This window comes from Myzus persicae, unplaced genomic scaffold, assembly GCF_001856785.1.
Source record: "Myzus persicae strain clone G006 unplaced genomic scaffold, MPER_G0061.0, whole genome shotgun sequence".
NCBI lineage: Eukaryota > Metazoa > Arthropoda > Insecta > Hemiptera > Aphididae > Myzus > Myzus persicae.
This window is the reverse complement of record NW_019101158.1, coordinates 449,080-471,074: the sequence shown is the minus strand read 5'-3', so window position 1 is coordinate 471,074 and position 21,995 is coordinate 449,080. Positions and strand designations below refer to the sequence as shown.

The 21,995-nt window shown below is 26.1% G+C and overlaps 1 protein-coding gene and 1 long non-coding RNA gene across 2 annotated transcripts; one reads left to right on the top strand and one right to left on the bottom strand.

Moving 5' to 3' along the window:
• Window positions 1-5,082: 5,082 nt before the first annotated feature.
• Window positions 5,083-5,597, top strand: LOC111028026. Its single transcript, XR_002603867.1, has 2 exons — window positions 5,083-5,479; window positions 5,563-5,597. It is a non-coding gene; the product is annotated as an uncharacterized LOC111028026 (long non-coding RNA).
• A 3,929-nt stretch (window positions 5,598-9,526) lies between these two features.
• LOC111028006 (opsin, ultraviolet-sensitive-like) lies at window positions 9,527-20,857 on the bottom strand. Its single transcript, XM_022306530.1, has 8 exons — window positions 20,736-20,857; window positions 20,438-20,638; window positions 19,040-19,252; window positions 17,915-18,045; window positions 13,627-13,799; window positions 12,854-13,014; window positions 12,207-12,308; window positions 9,527-9,690 (listed from the first exon to the last, which is right to left on the bottom strand). Exons 1-8 carry the CDS (start codon window positions 20,777-20,779, stop codon window positions 9,600-9,602), a joined length of 1,116 nt encoding a protein of 371 aa, XP_022162222.1. The 5' UTR covers window positions 20,780-20,857; the 3' UTR covers window positions 9,527-9,599.
• Between the last annotated feature and the right edge of the window lie 1,138 nt (window positions 20,858-21,995).

Below are 21,995 nucleotides of genomic sequence, written 5' to 3'. Positions count from 1 at the left end.
GAGTTTTTTATACATAAAAAAATATGTTAATTATACATACAATTATGTATTGCTTTATGTTTATACCTATTTTCTTTATTATTTGTAACCTAGTTGAATTGTTTTCTGTTTCTTTTTTTTTATTTGTGTTTATTTTATTGTTTCAATTACTTATTATTTAAATTAACTTAAGAAAAAAAGTTTTTAAAAAATAGTAGATTCTGGAGTTTAGGAAAAATTTTGTTAACTTTTTTTTTCTATTCTATGATTTATTTTATTGTTGAAAATAATATTGTACTTTTTAATTGCGTATGAGTAATAACTTTGTACAAAAGAAAAATTAGCGCAATAAATAATATTACAATATATATACATATTATATATTATATATATATGATATAATATGTGTATATAATATATTTATTTTATTATTGTTTTTTTTCCATTGGTATTGAAATTGCTGTTTTAAATAGCTAATTGTAATTTTACCATTAAAATAATAAAAAAAATTTAATTTACCTTCTATGTATCCTTAAATATTTAAATATTTAGGTAATTGATTAATAATTATATTTTATAGTTAAGCAATAATATAAATATTTTATAAAAAAAAAAATGGTTGGGTAGATACTTGTTTGTTATTCCGTAAACAGAGTTCAGACCACCCAGTAGTATTTAAATATTTAATACAAAATTTCAAAACTTATGATTGCTATTTTTCTATACTTTGATTTCTTACATCTAGGTGAGTCTGGTATGTGATGTTTTTATAAAAAAGAGTAAAAATAATACTTAATTAAAACAATACATTTTTTAAAATATAATATTTTGGTACAACTGTATTAATAACTATGTTGTCCTTACCACAACTGAAGAATTAAATAAATATAATATTGGAATTTCATATACCTTCCAATAACCAATAGTCCAAATTAGAAATCAACCTAACAGTTCTCCCAATTTAGATTCTTACTCCAATGTTGAGATAATACTATTATTTTATGCTATCATTGTATTTGGACAATATTTCTGTTCAGAAACATAAGTATTAATCATAAAAAGAAAGATATTAGATATACTGGTGAAGCTCTAGTGGTATCGTAAAATTGACCACAAAAAATTATATTTCATCCTACCACATTCTAATCATGAATAATATATTGGAATATTGGATTCATATTTATATGAACACATTAAAACGTTTTACTATGTATAAGTGAATAATTAACAGCAAAATATTTGTTTTCAAAAAGCTCTGTGTCTACTTCAAATTTTACAGTGATAACTGCATCTACAAATCGGCAATTAGAAAGCACATGTATAATTCTTAGGTATTTATAACTCTAAACATTTTTCAATTAATAAAGAAACTCATGGCGTCACAAACATATTTATGTAAACTTTAAAGTGATTTAATTCAAACATATTTAATTGGGAAAATAATTTTGTTAAGGTGTAAAAATATTTTTATAATTAACCAGCTATCATTTTTGATTAAATAATATGTTAATTTTAGTATAATAAATTAGCCTTATACAAACGCAATTTAAGAAGAAAAAAAGAAAAGGAGGGTAACGGTCTGCTGTACATTAGGTGTCTAGATAGTCGCTGTAATGGATGAATTCAATGATGTAAAATGAAATGATTCTGAGCGAAGACAGTCTGTCAGCATGTCAGCTTATAATACTACTAAGTAGTAAGTACATACCTATATAAGTATATTTGATGATATTATTGTGATTACATTTTTATTTTACTATACCTACTATAGTACTATGTAGGTAATAGCAATTAGTAGGTAGGTTACTAATATAGTAAGTTAAATAAATTTTTTTCGAAAAACTTGCATTTTTAAATATCAGTTTGTGTGTAAAATATAGTAATATACCTAGTCTGAAAGTTTCAATACGCACGAATAATATTTTAAAATTACAACCAAATAACTAAGATCGTTATTCTTGGTTTCAATATGTAATTTCGTCCAAATTTAAACTTAAAATAGGTAAAGGTAAAAAAAAAAACTGTATTTATATATATTTTTTTGATTTTTTGGTGTCAGAATTAACTATTTACGTGCAACATTGTTTTAAATTTTCAATCCAAAGCTATAAAAGTTCTATACATTTTAATTACTAAATAATTTGTGAACTGAATTTTTAATAAATGTTAGCAAAATTTAAACCATGAATGATTACATAAAAAAAAATTGTACCCATGTATTTTTCAACTGCTATTGTAACAATATATTAGGACACTTGTTTTACATTTTCAAACCTTTTTGACCCAACAAATAAAATATTAAATGTGTAGATTATAAATAACATAAAGAGTAAAAATATTTTGAAAATTAAATGATGTACCTATAGAAAATTACAGAATTAACAAATAATGAAAATATTAATTACCAATGATTATTAGTTTTTTAAAAACAATCAAATAGGTAAGAAAATCGTTTAATGAGAATTTGTTAATTTACGGGTAACCGTCGGCGTCATAAACACAACATTCGAAACGTTCGAAAAAATTAATTTGACTTTCTAGTAAACTTTTTTTGTTAAATATAAGAAAACTCAATGGAAATCATATATTAAATTAGCAAAGCATAAATAGAAACAGAATTTTTTTATGAATTCCTAACTCGAAATAATTTGTCAATTTACGTGATTTAAATGAATTTTGTCAAAATTTAACTTTAGATGCTCATAAAATGTTATTGTGGATTCAAGCTCAATTTTTTTTTTTAATTTCCACCAACAACAACTTATGAAGAACGTTGTATTACATTTTCAAGTTTTTTAATCGAGAAATAAATTTTGAATTGACAATAATATAATAAAAACTAATAAAACTCAAATTTGTATTATTATTATATAAATTGCTTAAAAAGTGTCACAATATTTCGAAAATATTAAGGTGCATAGAAATTGTCTATATAAATAGCCAGTAAATATTGTATTTATAAAAGGTTGGCTTTTAGTTGAGTTACACAAAAAAAAAGACTTTTCAAAAACCTGTTTTGCGTAAAAATCTCAGCTTTTCCTTAATTTTTTTTTGTTTTTCCTGTTGCTTTCGAAAACTATTGGACCATAATTAAAAATAAAAAATAAAAACCATCGTTGTAAAATCAATACATTCAGGCTCTACTCAGAATCAAAAATCAACTAGCTGGATAAAAATAAAAATTGTAAAGAGATGATGTTAACACTCGCGTTTTAGAAAAAAAAATATAAAAAAAAATATAGCTAAAGGAGATACTTATGATAGTGTACCTAGCTGTTGCCTCCAAATTCTCAATTCCAAAATACTACCTACAATAATTAACGATCAGAAATTCTTGAGAAAGCTGGACAAAGTTTAAAATATGTGTCTATTATGTAAAAATCAGCTTAAGTTAAATTCAGATAAAATTATATAGTGTAGGTAGGTACCTACAAAAAGAAAATTTGAGAACGGTTATTCATTGGTCTCCTAGAGATATCTTGTCAAAGTTTAATATATTTATATTTGAATAAATTTAAAAAAATGGGGAGAGGAACAAGGCCAGCCACAGACAAATGCGTTTTAAAAAGCAAAAAAAAATACACTAATAAGATTACAGTCTACAATCTCCAGATTCTTAAACCGAAAAACTACCTATTCAGAATAATTAATTCATTAAATAATAATTATTTAAAGGGCTAATTATTTAATTATCTTTTCAAAGTTTAAAATAATAAAATAGAGCCAAAAAAAATGGTGGAGAGGAACACTAGCGCCCACAGGTTAACGTATTTTAAGAAGATAAAATGAAAATATTTAAAAAAAATACATACAAAAAAATCAACTAGAGCTGAATTAATAAGAAAAATGGGATGGGGGACACGGGCGCCCACAGGCAAATGCATTTCAAATTCAAAAAGCAAAAAAAAGTACCTAATACAGTAGAAACACGATAAAAACTAGTCTTTAATCTATACATTTTGAAACCCCAAAAAAACTATTCACAATTTATTATTTGTTCGTAAAAGTTTTACAGAAATAGAAGACATCAGGTTATCAAAGTTTAAAAAGTCTATACAGGATGGTTCTTAAAGCATGCTCACCCCATTTTTCCCATTAATTATAGTACATTTATTCAAATTCTGGTTTTAGAATTTTTAAGTTGACCTAAAGACCATATTTACAAATTTCCGATATTTTTTATACTACTTAGGGAGTATTTTTATACCTAGGATGATTTTTTTGAAAATGTAGATGCACTTAAATCAAAATTCTTAAGAGTAGTTTCTGAGTTATAACTTAAGTTATGTTAGATGCAGTATTTATTATACTTGGATCATTGTCCAAATTATTTATATTGATGAATCAAACAGTTATATCAATGAAAGTAAATGAAAAGAATATGATCAGATAAGTCCTCATTGCTTGAATTTATTTAAAAAAATATTTAAAAATTAAAGAAATTGTTATGGTTGCAAATAATTTAATTCGAAGAGGTCCACGGGCTCTTACCTACATGTTAATGCATTTCATGAATTAAATAAAAATATGTTTAATTCAAAATAATATTGTGTTTCAAGCTGGGACTATAGTCAATTTTGAATTACAAACCAAAAAGTTTAAATACAAATAAAAACATAATTATATCTCTGTTTTGGTCTTAGTAAATATGCGAGAAAAATTAGATTTATTACAATGTGAAATGACTAATGAGGAGTGGAAAGGATACCTATTAAGACAATAGAATTTTAAATACAAAACCATATTTTAAATTGAAATTAACTACCAAGTATTGATTTTATGCATTTTTTATACATCTAAAATCGTTTATAAAAATTGAAAACCTTATAAGAACCCTTTACTGTCAATCCTAAGTAATTTTTATATTACCTAATATGTTTTTACATTTTAAAATCAATTTTTATTATTTTTGTGGTAAAGAAATCACACAGATATATATAATATATATAGTATATATAGTATATATCATATATATCTGTGAGAAACTTGAAAACATACACGGATATGATTTAAACCTAATCCTTTCATATGCCTCCATGATATACCGTATCAGGGTGGTATCAGTAAACAGCATGATTTAAGATAATATACCTTATAATCTTGGATCGTGGTAAACAGTCAGCAAAGAGCAAACCCTTTGCTTTTGTTACCTTCACAAAAACATGCATTTTACATTTTATATTTTTATCAATTAGAATTGCTAGTAATATTGGTAGTTTTATAATTAATCATTTTGTTTTCATAATAATATAATAATATGCTTTTTGGGTTATAATATTACCGTTATAGGGTATTCCTCAATTGTTGATACGCGCAGGACTATAGAAGTGTAGAACTACTAGAAGCCAGGAGGTCTGATAGAAAAAATCCTCTTCGACGCAGAAAGTCAGAAATTATACTCTATACTTGTGTACTACCCATATTTATAGACTGATATTTGTGCTTCGACAATTCGACATTAACTATCATTTAGTGAAGCATCGCTATTCTGTATTCACTGGTTTGTAAATAAATAAAATAATAAATCATTTTTTTTTTAAACATAATATGTGGTATTTACACAATTTGTTACTTGGATTATAGGATACAAGTGAAGAAGGGTATGATTGTGATTTGACCAAAAACCCTGTACCTAATGATATTTAATAGTATACGTCATACAAGCACAAACCACTGATCGACATTATCCTTGCGCATCCAACAACTGAAAGTAACGACCACCAGCTGTGACTCTGGCCCCCATTGTCCGTTTACGCAGACTCCTCATCAGTCGTCATGTCAAATGATATGAACCGGCTTCGGCTGCTGGAGAGTGTGTTCAACAGAGTGACTGAGTTTGCCCGGACTGTCCACAGCATACTGCCCACCATCAGAGAGTGTGTTGAACTGCATGAGAGACTGTTGGACTCCATCAGTCGCATCTTGTCTCTGCTGCAGCTCATACGCGACAGTCTTGTTGGACAAACGTCTGGGCTGACAAATGGACGATCGAAAGGCTGACAGTTAGGTAAAACTAACTTGGGTCAATACGACCTATGTAGAAAACTCGATATGATTAACTATAGGTACATTTTTTTTCTCATTGTAAACTTTATAGTATCATGTCATTTTTCTTTCCTTAATTAGTTATTTCTCAAGTATCAGCATTTTCTGAGTACAATTTCTCTATCAGATGATGCTGTAATGAGATTTGTCATTTCTGGATGCTGAAAGCTTAGGAAAATACCATATTTTTGTCTGTGATATAAATTTGTTCTTATCCTCAATAATCCTTGTTCATCTTTAAAGTGTGTCTTACAGAATTATTATCATCTTATAGCAATTGTCCTATTAAAATGTAATTTACAGGGTTTATTTCAATAATTTATGGTATTACCATCCCAACTCAAAATCTAATATATATTTAACCTTAAGCATATTCTATCATTTTTTTTTACATATAAATATCATGTTAAGTTAATGTTATTGTAATGTAAATATATTTATGTAAATTAATGTTATTTAAGTATAATTTTCTAATATATTTCTTGGAAAAGCAGGATCATTGTATGAGTTGTAAGAACAAAATCAAATTGTAGGAGCTCACAAATACATTTGTTTAACATTGTACAATATACATAAGTTTTTAATATTTTTATAATTATAGTAAACTCCATTTCAAGATTAATAACAAAAATCATAATAAACAAAACCTTTTTAAGGCAAATAAAATATAAAATATTATATTTGGTTAAAAAAATTGAATAAGTTTTTGATATGTTATACATCTATTATTTGTTGATATTTGATATTAAAAAAAAAATAATAGAATTACCTACTTAAGAATTATCCGATATTGGAACAAAATGGGTATTCGGTGAAAATGTATAAACAGCTAGAAAATCTGGTCAGAGTGTGACTTAAAATTGTCCTAAACATCTAAATAATGAGTAATGTATAACAGTACTTTTATACAAAGACAAATTGAATTTTGTTTTCTTATCAGAATCAACCTTATATAATATAGATGTTGCATTAATCAACTATCGGTTCTATAGTCAATATTCTATGACTATACTGGGTTCGAATGAAAGTAAGTAGTAACAGAGTTACAAGTGTCTTGTACTGATATTTTAAAAAATAAACCTTATTTCCAAAAGAATATATTTTTATTCCTATTGTTGTTTTACCTATATAGGTTTACATTTATTGGTATTTATATTCTAGCTGATGTTACAATCAATCAGCGGTTATTATTATGACACTTTAATGGTTTGTGTTTTTTGTGTGTGCATAAATGGAGAATTACAACTAAACTTAATCTGGTTAGTGTTTCTGCTGCATTAAAAATAAATATGTCTAACGCTAATAAAGATGTATACCTACAGTTGAGATTTATCACCTTAAAGAAATGTTAAGTACTTAATTAGTTTAAACATAAACATTTTTCCCATTTTTGTAAAGATACTTACAAAAATATAAGTATCACCGAATCGATTTATATTGTGAAAATAATAATCATTGTAATAAATTAATATTTATGTATAAAAAGTTTACATGGACGGTTAGCTATTTTTTTTAATGTGGTAGTTTGTGAAAATTAGTTAAAGTATTTCAAATTTGTCAGCAATTCCATAAATACCTGTATATTTTTTACAGATGCAATGTTAAAAACTTCTTAATGCATACCTATCAAATATTTAGTCAATATTGTCTGAAGTGGCTTACAGTTGTCATATTTTTTTATAAAAGTTTAAATTATAAGTATTGTAAAAAAGTATGCAAGACTGCTGATGTTTAATTGAGAACATTTATTAATATTTTACTGTATTATATTTTTTAATTCCTTAAATTAAAGTAATTATTTATGTTTTAATTTGTTAATTTATTATAAAATAATATACATTCCATTTGTTCTAGGCGTATTTAAACTTAGTATCTAAAAAAAATTATCAAGTTATTACTATTTAAAGTTTTTAATAGGTACAATTTATTTATTTTATTTTGTATGCGTACTGTATTCAGAACTATCCTTAGAGATATAGTCTTTAACACGTAGAAATTCCTAGATCATCTGTCATATGCCTTATTTTGTTCCATGCACTTCTTATAGGTAACCATAATAATATGATTCTTGGAGATATGGTCTATTCTAGGCATTTGTGTAATGTAAGGACAACATTATTTTTTCTGATTCAAACAAAAAATTCACAATTTGTCTAAAGTTTGTTAATTTTGAATCAATTAATATTAACAGTAGAAAAAATAGGTAACCATAGGGGTACAGCAGGTATTGAGTATACACTATCATTGAATGAGTTATTGTAATGTATGTGCTAAATTTAATAAATTTCAATGATAAACCCAAAACATAATTTTGAGCGAAGACAGTTTGTCAGCCTAAATTATTAACACTTAGTAACTGTATATTTCATATGATTTTTGATATTGTTATTAATGTAATTTATTTTACTATTCATTATACAGTAGATTGATTTAATTTGATTTCTATTTAGTTACAAATGTTATATTATTAATAATAATATAAATTATTATAATAGTATATATTTTTTATAAAAAAAGTCAATACTCAATAGGTACCAACTAGTGCCTTACCATAGTCGGTAATCAGTAGAACTGTGATACACGAAATACGTTTGTGGTATATAAATGATATAAGTAGACAGTAGCTTAAAATTAATCTAAATGTTTTATAAAAAGTCACTATGTATCTATCAAAAAATAATAATATAAGTAAAAGTTTGAAGTCCTCACAAATAATATTTTTGAATTGCAAAAAAATAATTAAAATTGTTATTCTTTGTTAAATATGTAATTTTGTACGAATTTGAACTTTCCTACCTAAAGATATTGAAATAAAAAATGAAAACATTTTTTCTACTATAAAATCATTGTATACACCATCTACGTAAAAAGAAAACAATTTTTTAAAACAATACATTCATCGCTCCACTCAGAATCTAAAAGTAGATAGGTATTTTCAACAGCAAATTTATGTTAAACTTCTCAATTATCTTCACACAGGGCCTTAAAATCTTAAGATCGGCCATGTGTGTAGTGTGTAGGTACTAGAGTAGGTATTGTGTATACAATATTACAATAATTGCTATTATTGGGTAGGTACTCATGATTAATCATTGTGAGTTATCATCTCGGTAACATACTTATAAGTTATAAGTTATAATCTATAAATTATGATTGTTCAATAAAAATAAGAAAAAATATCAAAATCACAATCACAATAAATTATAAATTATAATAATAAAAGGTTTAAATCTAAAAATAAATAAATAACAATATTAGGTACATCATATTTTTATAGAAAATGTAAGTTTTTTTGTAGTACCTACCTATTTTAAATACAATTATTTTAATTAAGATATACATGTAGGTAAAATATAAATGTATAATATTGGTCTAACACTTACTCATATAAGTGAGACATGCAATACATGTAACTGATACTTACACTAAATATAATATATTAGGTAGGTATATAGTTAATTTCTGTTTTTACATTTAAATATTAAATTTTCCATTCGAGTTAATTTTTTTTTTTTTAATTAAAATCTAAACAATGAAATTTGGAAAAATCAAGTCGTCCACTAGCATGAAATACATTAAGCTGCAGTAGTGATCGATTGTGTATCGCTCGTTGCCGGAGGTTTTTCGGTAATACCCAAGCATGGGACACGTTTCGAAAGTTCTAATCTAAATAACAAATTTAACACATTTTTTTTTGTGAACAAAAAAATCAAATAGTTAAAAAAATATATATCTAATGAATTACGTAAATATTTTGTTACTGATTCAAATACAATTTGCAAGATCTGAATACCATATTTATTCCCTTTATTGGAGCACAGAACTATTTAGGTAAGTACTCACTATATCTTCTCCATGGTATTACTTTGTACTCAGTGATATTTTAATGTAGATACAGATACATACATAATATAATGGTATATAGGTATAAATTACCCATGTAAATTCGTAATCAGAGTGGTCATTTTATTTTTATGGAAGCCCCTTCTCCTGAATAACTATAGAATAGGGCTAAATATAGAATTTCAAGTGATTTAATTAACATTCACTCGACTTATAGAGGTGTTTGTATTACATACATCATTTGATTGATATTTTCAAACTTTCATACTTTTTTGTATTATTTGATTTTCTCACTTAAAACGATAAATATACAATTTTTTTTTAGTATTTGCCATATTATGTTAACTTATTAAGTGTATTCATGGTTTTTGAACTTTTGTAAAGGTAGTTTGTAGCCGTTTAAAAAAAATTTATTTTGTATTCAGTTTCAACAGTTATTCTCAAAAATGGATTTCTTAAAATAAATATGACGTATTTTTGTAAAAACTATGGTTAACGATTGGTTCTTTACTTCATTTTTATTTACTTGAAATATCTGTATTTATCGGGAAAAAATTTAATTTACGCTATTAAGCACCAAAATCGTGTAATACGTTGTATTTACTGGAAAATTAAATAATTTAAAAATGAGTGAAAGTTTGAAAATATCAATCAAAGAATGCATGTGTATTATAAAAACTGTTTTATTAGTCGATTTTATGTCAATTAAATCATTTGAAATTCTATATTTAGCCACAGAATATTGTAGGTAAATATAAATTATTGATAAAAAAAACAATAATTTTTCAGTTCTAAAATTTTCTTTTATACCACTGTGCACCGGTTTGACTGCAAAATTAACCAATTAAGAAAATTATTCTATAGTATTAAACCTGTTGTTGGCGGTTGTTGTATGTATTATATTTTTGAATGATGGTTTGTAAACATGTTTCTAATTTTATAAATATTTACCTATCGCCTATTTAATAAGTCAAGCTTGGTGGAAGTCGGTTAAAAGTATGGTATTGTATTGTAACCAAGGGCGTGCCTAGGGGGGGGGGGGTGTTCAGAAGAACTATATTATAACCTTTTTAAAAAGGCATTTTTTAACTTAAATTTCAAATAATTATTTTAATCGTATGAAATAATTGGGTAGGTCCCAGGCGTGTGTCTTAGATACTTAGGTTGTGTTATGCGATTTTATAATGTCACGCGTAAAACGTGACATATATTTTGAAATCAGAAGTTATTATTTATAAACCAATAAAATAATTATTTTTTTAAAAGAACCATATTTTTAAAATCCGTTTTTTCAGTTTTAAAGTCCTGATGAATTTGAAGTAGGTAAATGGATGGGCTCGAATTAGGTCGTCAATGATAGATTATGTCAGTAGAGGTAGCTAGTCAACATGGATAAAGGAATTAATTATATTTTAAAATTCAAAGGTGTGTATCAAATTGTCAAAAAGTTAGGTTAAGTTAAAAAGTTAATTTTTTTAGAACTTATTAACTTAACTAGTAGTTGATTATATTAATTTTTTTATTTGTTAACTTATGTAGTTAAAATTGTTATTGTTGTAAGTTAACTTTTTATAGTTACTCATTATTATCGTGCGGTTAAATTTATTTTATTTTATTTTTGTATCACTTGGACAATACTAATTCGTTGACTCTTTTTCGGTTTTGGCTATTTATTTTTTAATAATATATCATAATAATTTGATCTTTGCATGGTATTGATGTCTGGGTAAATGTTTGTGTAAATCAAAATACTACTGTCTACGGTACTTAATGACTTGAAAATATTGTAGGCTCGATAATGAACTTTTTTTTAACACAGTAAAATACATTTTATTTTCCACCTTAACTTTAAATTTATGAAGTTAAATTTTTCTTCGTTTACTTTTAACTTTTATCGGGAGGCAATTTAATTTAATTAACTAAACTTGTCACAGTTAATCATCTTCATTAACTTGCCCAATTTTGTTAAAATGTAAAAAAAACATTGAAGAAACAAATATTGATGATAATTTCCTATTTATGATAAAAGTGCGTTATTGAAATGTCTACAGTCCAGGGCTCGAAAGGGGCTGAGTCAAGGATTTTATAATTTACTATTGAAGTATGTCTAACTTTACTCAATAAGAATACACCACAATGTGATAAAACAACTTAAATAATATCAAATGGTAATCCAATCACTGTAAAATCAATGGTTTTAGTAGTTCGTTCCAAAACTAAATAAAATATAACACTTATACTTAGTAGTAGTTTGTGATCAATTTGTTAAAACTCAAAACTCAATATTTAGATTATTAATATTATTACACCGAGTTTTGTCTTGATATGTATTGATTTACCTGTATTTAGGATGACTGATTGCGTATACATAAGGGTCGAAACAAGCCACCGTCTTGGCAAACACCGCTGGTAGCATTGACGCGATAGGCGTTAGTAGAGATCTTAAAATAAAAATAGTTAGGTACTGACACATAATATCTTAATAGGAAGAAGCAGTAACGATTCGAGACACTTATATAGTTATACAAAATAGGACAAAATTTAAACTTTTCTTTTTTTCAATAGGACAATTAAAGAAAACTCATAAGTATGGACAGAATAATAGTTTTTGATCACATATTATCCTACTAATTCTTATTTGATACCTAAATATGAGCCACAATCATAATTTAAAAAAAAAAATATTGTACTTTAGAAACCGTACTAAACGTATTCTTCAAGCACTGGGAATTGAGTCCTTCAGTCCTCGTTATAGTTAATTTTGTATTTCTTATAGACTCAATACAAGTGATTGTGACGAAATAAAGCGGAATTATTAGTAAAAATGATCCAAATATATTAAGACTAATAAGCATTTTTTAGAAAAATAATAATTTTATCCATCATGATCAGTTTTGTGAATGCGGTTTGTCCTATTTAAAATGTATAGAGGCACTATACTTAATGACAAATAGCGACAAATATTAGTAGGTATTAAAACTCTTACTGATCTCCAAAAGCACCGATCATAGCGACCACTGCATATGGTGTCCAGGCAGCTACAAACAGAAAACAAATCGTAATTGCGGCTTTAGCAATTCTTACTTCCGCTGATTGAGCGTTTGCATCTTGATTACTCCGCAAAGATTCAACGTTCATCTTTTTAGCCTTAACAATAAAAAAAATAATTATATTATATTATATTAATTGTATTATTAACTATTAAGCATACTATATTAGATAGGAACATATTTTTTTTTATAGCACTAGTAATTTATTTAACAACTTATTAGTAAATCAGTAGGTCAAATAAATTTTTGCTCAAGGAATAGCATATTTTATTATATTATTAGTTATTATAATATTATATATTTATATGATATTTTATTGCTACCTATTAACTTTTAACACAATACTGATTAACCATAAAACGGTTTGAATAGGTTCATTTTTTAAATAGCTTAAAATATCCTAAAATGAATAGCGAAAAAATCAAGATAAAAATGTATGAGGCATCTTGTAATATAATTCAGACCTTATAATAGTTTGAATTAAAAATTTTAAGAATTTTTACCTAAAAATAAATTGTAAAGGTAAGTATTTTCAAAATGTTGATGAATTTCGTAAAAAAAAAACGCTCATAAAAATGGTGATTTTGTATTTCAGATACTTTTTAATTGATATATTAACAACTTTTGAGTAACCTCCTTTTAAATATACTAACTTAATATATATATATATATATATATATATTTATAATTAAAATTTGACTTGAATTACTTGTTCACGAAGTGCTTTTTCGTGGTTAAACACGTGACAGACAATTTGTGAATAAAAGTATATTATAAAAGACATGGGAATCACGTAACAAATCACAAACATGGTTCCAACAAAAGCTTTAGTCTCCTCGGTAGGCGTTAAGTAGTCAAAAGAACAACTTGTCAAAAAACCCTCTGGAAACAAAAATGATTATTATAAAGTTACGAAATTTAAGTAAAGAATAAATTCAAGAAAAATATTTACTAGTTTACTCTATGGTATTACAACCATTTTTTTTTTATTGTCTTATCTACTTGATCTGAGTAGGTACATCAATAGTCATGTTTGGGGTTAAGATGTTTATGACTTTTTCAAATTTTTCTTTTAGTCGTTCATGTTGCAGATCAAGTTATAAATTCTTTTCGTGTGACATAGAATCAGATACATTCAATTTTACTTTGCATATTTGTGCATATTTAGGGATTTTTATGAATAAATACATATTTTGAAAAAAAAACTGTAAATAAATGCATACTTCGATGAAAAAATTCAATAAATCATAAATTTACCTACCTATTTTTATTTTTATTGACCTATTTTCTGAAAAGTTAAAACTAAAAACTAACTTATATAATATTATATAAACCCACATATGAGGTATTGTTGGTTTCACAGCTAACGTAATCGAGAAAATATGAAACATGTAGTTTTTATTGTTTTTAATTATCTTATTTTTTCTACATATTTATCAATTATCAGTTATATTTTTACAACCAAAAATCGCAATCGAGTGGTGATGCCTATCGGACGGCGACACTCGAATTGGCTCCCAAATTTAGGTAAGTAACCTTTTTTCACTCAAATTGCGTCCCATAGCATACTTAGATCATCGATAGTTTTAGGTACCTATACTATTGATTATTATATGAATTTCGTTTATGTTATAACATTATTTTAAAACATACAGTATTTCCCTGACAGATTAATTTGTCGAATGCAACAATCTCGTCGATCACTGATTATCAGTTAAAGATTAGTCCGTCATAACCATTATGGGCATGGACCAGTTGCGCCTAAAACAATATTTGTATTTTAGGTCAGTATACCAATTGCGCCGCTTAAATTTTAGGTCAGTATACCAATTGCGCTGCTTAAATTTTAGGTCAGTACACCAATTGCGCTACTTATATTGTAGGTTCCTTATTTTTGCATGGGCATATGTAAGTTACTACACGGTGGAAAAAGTTACATATGAATATACACAGTAAATGTGCAACTTTTAACCTTTATTTTAGTCCAAAAACAGTCGTTGCCGATTTTAAACAAGCGATTCATTTTGTTGTTTAAAAAGTTTGGCCTTCAATAACTCTGGTAGGTTGTAGGTTTCATTTCACACAAGCTTAGTGGAGGAATATCCAAAGATATGGACTATAAGCTGAGTATAAAAACATAGATTCTGAAATAGGAAAATGGCTACATTTAATTTTTGGCTTGTCACTTTTTCCACACTATGAAGTGGAGGATGTTTTTATAAATGAATTAATGACAATTTAGCCAACGAATTCATATGTTACTAAATTCACTGACTATATCGTTGAAAATGATATATCATCAACCTCTGCATTCCCTCCCATACTGTGGGCATCGAATACAATAAGCTTTGAACGTACTTAACCTAACCTAACCAATGCATGTGAAGGTTTTCATCAAATTTTTATTCCTCACATCCAAATATTTTTGTCTTTCTAAAAGCAATTATAGAAACACAAACCAACACTTACCTATACTGCTATAAACAGTACTGAAGAAGATAAATATACACCAAACCGAGCGTATTTAGTGAAAAAAGTGGCCATAGAATATTAGAATCTATTATTGAGAAATACAAATCCGGAAAAATTACTTGCAAAGAATTTTTAAAACCAGTTTCTTATTATTTCAGTAAAATATAAAAAACATTAAATGGAAACATAAATTGTAATTATATTTTTATATTTTTATGTATATTAATTATGTATTATTGACTTGTATCTATGTGTATAATTTGGTATAGATTTATATTGTACAATTATTATTAATATTAACGTTTATTTAAAAAATAATATAAACCCTGAAAACAACTGAGCGCAATTGGTCTATCAACCCAAAAAAAGACAGCGCAATTGGCATATCGACCCAAAAAATACAGAGCGCAATTGGTATATCGACCCAAAAAAGACAGAGCGCAATTGGTATATTAAAAGGTCATTTTAAGCGCAATTGGTAAACTCCCACCATTATTAGTGAAAAAGGCAAAACAATTTTAATTTGTGATGGTTTTAAGTTTGGATTCCACAAAAATGTGGCCAATGACGTTAAGCGATGGACGTGTACAAAAAAATATGGTCAGCTTATTTAAAAACTAATAAATATAATGAAATCCAGTTCGAAAATAGTAAACTTATTCACAATTTCGCGAAAGACTCGGAGCGAAAAATCAATAGACAAATACTCAGCACAATTTAAAAATAAAAGCTTTAAAACAGCTATCTGAACGACTTGCAAAATTATTTCTTGACGAGATGAAAAATTGTAACGTAAGTAGTAAGTACATTAACACGCTCAGACGAAACTTACATAAAAAATAATACGAATTCTTTCCTTCTTTTTTAAACCTAGGAGCTGAGATACAATTATAATACAATATAACAAACTTAAATTTTTATTTTTATCATTTATTTTATGTTGATTATTAATTATAATTTTATGTATTGACTATGTTTATTATTTTTATTATTATTAATTATTATTGTAATAGCTGTCAGTCTATGTACTAAAATATGTATAAGTTTTTACTCTGACATTTTTCACATCGTCTAAATTATTTTATGTATTGACTTTTAATTTTTTTTTTATTATTGTTAAGACAGTCTATTTAATAAAATATTATAGTTATAAATCAACATTTATTTTTTCAGTTTATTTAATATGTTTATTAGTCTATAATATGTTAGGTTATACCTAAATCGATTAATCATAGCTATCGGAGGCGATTCCAGTATAAGATGGTCACTACTTTTTCGACTACTTTTTTTTCGGGAGGCAATTCATGAGCGCCCCTGCAGTCTACCTGGGGCACACCATACACTAGGTAACTAAAGATTCAGTGTTAATAGTATATCCGATAGGGCGCTCATGAATTGCCTCCCGTAAAGTTTGTTGTAAAAAGGTTACTGGAATTGCCTCTCCCCAAAAAAGTAGTGTTACCGAATTATTTTAGTTTAAAAATGCGTTTTATTTTCTCTAAAAATGCTCAAAATTAAAAGTTCCAATGCTGCTCAACTACACAAAAAGTTGTATAATTTGTAGAGGATTGAGGATGTATTTTCACAGAACAAATTCAACGGATGTTATAGTGCTATTCTACCTATGTTTAGTAAATCCGAAATTAACAAGTGCAAGTTCATATTTTTTGCATATTTGTAATTTTTAGTTAAAAATTTTAGTTTAAATTATAGTATATTTTTATTTAGGTAATATCAAAATGTTTAAATTTTATAATTTCATGATTGATTTTAAGGGCATATTTCAATGCATTTTTAGTGTTTTTTAAGGTCATAAACATCCTAACCCTATTCATGTTCGGATGTTCCGATAATTTCCGTTTGTAAATATTAATTAGTGAGAAATATAATAAATAGTTAAAAACTAAAATTAAACTTTAAAATAAACATACACGTACATTAATATTTAATACAACTGTTAGGTACTATTAATATTATTTTGTTAGTAGACATATAAATAATAATTTAATTTATCACATACAAAAAAAGTAGTACAGCTGTGATACTTAGTAGTTAGTAATGTGACTTTATTTTGCTTATTAAAGTCAATTATGTGGCATATATCGTATATATATGTTTTGTATGAAAAAAGGGATCATTGAAAAAACCCTAATCTATAGGTTCAAAAAATTTGAGTTTTGAGTGTTTTATATGCCCTAATAAAGTTCGGATTTAAATGCTTTAAAGCAATAAAAAAAATAGCTAAAAATACTTTTTGACCACTTAAAAAATACATGGTTAATTTTAGTTTTATTAAAACAATTAAAATTACCTAACATTGGTAAATTCTGCAAATGTAAATACACAAGAAATGAGAACTAAAATAGTAAAATGTCCCTTTTGAAGTATCTATTACAAGAACCACATTGTGTAGGTAAGTACTTAAAATACATTCTTCTAGCAGCACCCCCTCCACAAAAATATATTTTTCTTTGAAATCCAGGACTTAGTTAGTGTATATAGTTTATATAGTTATATTGACTCACCCGGAACATATCGATTCCACTTTTCGGTTAAGGGAAGTAAGCACCATGGTAAAACATAAATCCAAATACATATGATCAATATTAATGCTTTACCATAAGTCATACGACCTTCAAATGGTTTTGCAATTGTACTAGAAAATAAAAATTTTAAGTGAATATATGCAAACATTTATGAAAACGATATAAGCATATACATATAATTAGATCATAATATAATTGCTAGCTATTTATATAGAGTTTAATTTATAAATTTAAGATTTTTTTGAAAAATCATATTGATGCTACGCTTACAAATTTACAACTCAAGTTTTCTAATGATCTAATGAAGCATTATACAGTAACTACTTCTAATAATATATACTACATAGCCACATAGGTACATAAAAATTGAGGGGAAATGATCTGCTGTGTAGCAGATGTTGATGTATCTCGTCATTAATTAGGTCACTGAAATTAAATTTGAATTCAATGAGTACACGATGGAGAACAAATTCTGAGCAAAGTCCTTAGATAATTTTTTTATTAGTAAATTAGTTTTTGCCAAAAACAGATCTCATTTAATCATTAAAAATATTATTTCATAAATACGTTTTATGTTGAATGTAAATTCCAAATTTCCAATGTTCCGTAGAACAGTGTAATAGGTCAGTATAATATAAACCACCTCTGAAGTGAAGATTGAAGTATTTTTATTACTTTCAGTGATTACGTCATAAAAAAATAAGCACACATCATTATACAACCAATATCATCGCTCAGAATCTAAAACTGAAAAACCCTGTTTTTGCTTTATTATCGTACTAAAAATATTAATTAAATTAAAACTTGAACTAATATATTGAAGATAATCATTTAATGATAAAATTATAACATAAAGCTTACTTTTGTTTGAATTTTTTAATCTGATTTTTTATCTAGACATCTAGTGAGTATTGCCTATTATTAGAAGTATTACCTAAATAATAAATTATCCTCGATGGTCATTTGTAGTTGTCATAAACTCACTTAGCCTAACCTAACTCAGCTAGCTGCTTTTCCTAACTATTTTTATTTTTAGTGTGTTATCTAGGCACTACATTTATCAAATGAACAATAATTATAATATAACTAATTAAATTATTTTACCTATATCTGTCATAAGCAATCGCAGCGTTTGTGGCTCCTGCTCCAATCCCACTAATAGATCCACACAATGCAAATATCTGACACTGTAAATGGCCTGGATATTTATGATCTATTGAATCATAAATGAGGATCGGTAGTACTAATACCATAGAAAAATCGCACATCGCCAAATTGAGCACAAACAAATTGGAAGGTGTTCGTAATGGTTTTGATCTAAAATAAAAGATACCTATTTTTTTAACTTCACGATTACACGAATACTAATACAAATTATAGTCTGTTAACAATTTAAAAAAATAACTTTTAATCTTGAAATAAGGACCTAGGTATGTTCAATCGTTTGATCTGTAAACGTTTAAAAAATTAATAGGCAATAAAATGGGAAAAATTATGTAATATTGTATATCATAAGGATTATGAACACAATGTATAAATGTATGATGTGTACCTATATTAGAATTGTTCAAACTTTAAGTTAAATATTTTTTTTGACACCTCTAATAAAACTAATGAATTTTAATCCTTCAGAAAAATTCTATTTTTTTTTCTTGATATTAAATAATGACAATAGTGAATATTTTATTAAGGTGGCGTGAACATTGACGAGTACCTACCATGCGCTTACACGTGAAGCCTGAAATATCGTAATCAAATATTTAGTAGTGTTTTTACTATTTACTATACATATATTATAATAGTTTAAAAATAATCAAAACTTTTATCAATAGTAATAAATTAAATACAATTTGTTAAAAATATTTGATCTTTTGTGCATCTTTTAAAATACAAGTAATACAATAAACTTCATATGTATGAATTGAGATTCTTAAAAAAGTGTAACTACCAAATAAAAACCACAAAATATTTAACTAGCAATTCAAAATTGTATTTAAAGAAAAATAGTCTATTTATAACCTCCGAAACCCCTTAAACTTGAATTTGAACATACTCATTAATGAAAATGGTTGTTATTTTTTAAAAACCATTGAACAATATAAATGTATATGTAATTTTTTTATATTATACCATTCAAATATTCATTAAACGTGACTGTATACTGTATCCATATTTAAATATATTTATGTTTTCAATCAATGATTAGAGGGTTACATGTCTACATGAAAGTTTTGCATAAATTTAAAATTAAAACACGTAGATAGGTACTTGTAAGAAAATGTTTTAAAATTATGTCACATTGAACAGCGAGCTCTACCTAGCTATAATCCTGCAAATATTAACACTATGAACCTGTAAATATGTTATACAAATCAGTTCATTTTAATTTCAAGTATTATTAGTATATAATTTAATGTTATATTATATTGAGCCTGTGTAAAAAACACACACACATATATATATATATATACAATATGTTATTTATTTAATACTAGTACTTACACACAAAATATCCATAACACCAAACCATTTCCAATTACACCGAGACAAAATAAAATTGTATAAGCAAATGCCAAAATATAATGGTAGAGTGATCTAACTTCTGGGTATGACAACCAATGTTCTGGTATGTGAGTAAGATCTTCTGGAGTAAGATTCCAACCCATTAATTGAAGTTCGTCTTCATTTTCCATGAAACTAGAACTAATCAAAAGTCAAACATCCCCAATATTATATAGGTACCTAGTAAAATATCGAGTTTTTACATTATACTATGCTATTTAATAATTTTGTACCGTACCCAAGTTGTGATAAAGGTCTCGACACACTTCGGTTGAAATCCATTATTAACGTTTGTTAGTGCTAGTCTAAAACACTAGTCACTACTACGACCGAAACAAACGCAATTATTAAGCCGATCTGGGTTTATATAAATAATATGCATCACAGGGACAACATGGATTATATAATTGTAGCCTATCAACTGATAATCCTCGCTAACTTACAAGGGATGTTGTTATTATTTTTTTTAATTTATCCTCAGTGACATACAGCCTTATTCTGTTATTTACACAATGATTAAACTATAATACTTATTATAATCAGATTCAAAATGGGTTGGATTTTATATAATCAAAGAAGAAAACATGTTTACATGACTTAACTATTCGACCATCGAGTAATAAAGAATTCTCGTCGTCCAAAATATGAGTTGATGAAATATATATTACCTACATGGATACATTTGATATTTGAACGTACCTATGATAATTTATGTCAAATAAATACATTAGTTAAAGTTAAAATAGTAGAAAATGACATAATTTGTACTTTAAAAAGTACAAATTTTAAATTATAATCTAATATATTCGTTTTCATAATTGATATTTGTTGTAAATTTTTTTATAGTAATAGTGATTCCAAAGTTTAAAGTTACTATATTTATCGATGGAAAATTTAAGTTTTTATTTTATTTTTTTTCAGAAATTTTACTGAGTGTAAAGAAATATTACAGAAAACTTCGAAACATTTTGGATGGATACAATTAATGTAGTTTATTTGAGCTTCGCTATTAGCTTCGATTTTCCATGACTTAATATATGAATAATAATTCATTGCTAATTACAAATTATTTCTTTAAATTTATTTTTTTAAATAATACTCACTTATACTAGGAACAAAGTGAATGCAATAATGTTAAATCATAGAACTCTGTATCAAGACAAACTGTTCTTGATTGATAGAAATTGGTATAATACACTTGTTATTTACATTTTTGCTCATCAATAAGGATTTGTTAAGAACGGAACACCTATAGTTGTTTCATATTTTTACATTCTAAGATGTTTTATGATTTTTTGTTCTATGATTTACTAAATAAATAAAAATTCAATACTCTAACAATGCTGATGAAATCTGGGTAAAATATTTGTTGTACATTTTCCAAGTAACATTCAATGATTTATTTATAAGAAACATTTTAAAATGAATAATATTTTCTGCATATTTTATTGTAGATTTGCTGTATCATTGTATCGTAAATAACAAATTTAACAAGTTA

Bases quoted from the DNA above. Each gene is read 5' to 3' on its own strand.
- LOC111028006 (XM_022306530.1), bottom strand. From the start codon at position 20,779: ATGGATTTCAACCGAAGTGTGTCGAGACCTTTATCACAACTTGG. The intron at 20,639-20,735 runs GTACGGTACAAA...ACTTTTGATTAG, and splicing joins AGACCTTTATCACAACTTGG to TTCTAGTTTCATGGAAAATG. The intron at 13,015-13,626 runs GTAATTCAAGTC...TTTATTGTTAAG, and splicing joins AAAAAGCACTTCGTGAACAA to GCTAAAAAGATGAACGTTGA.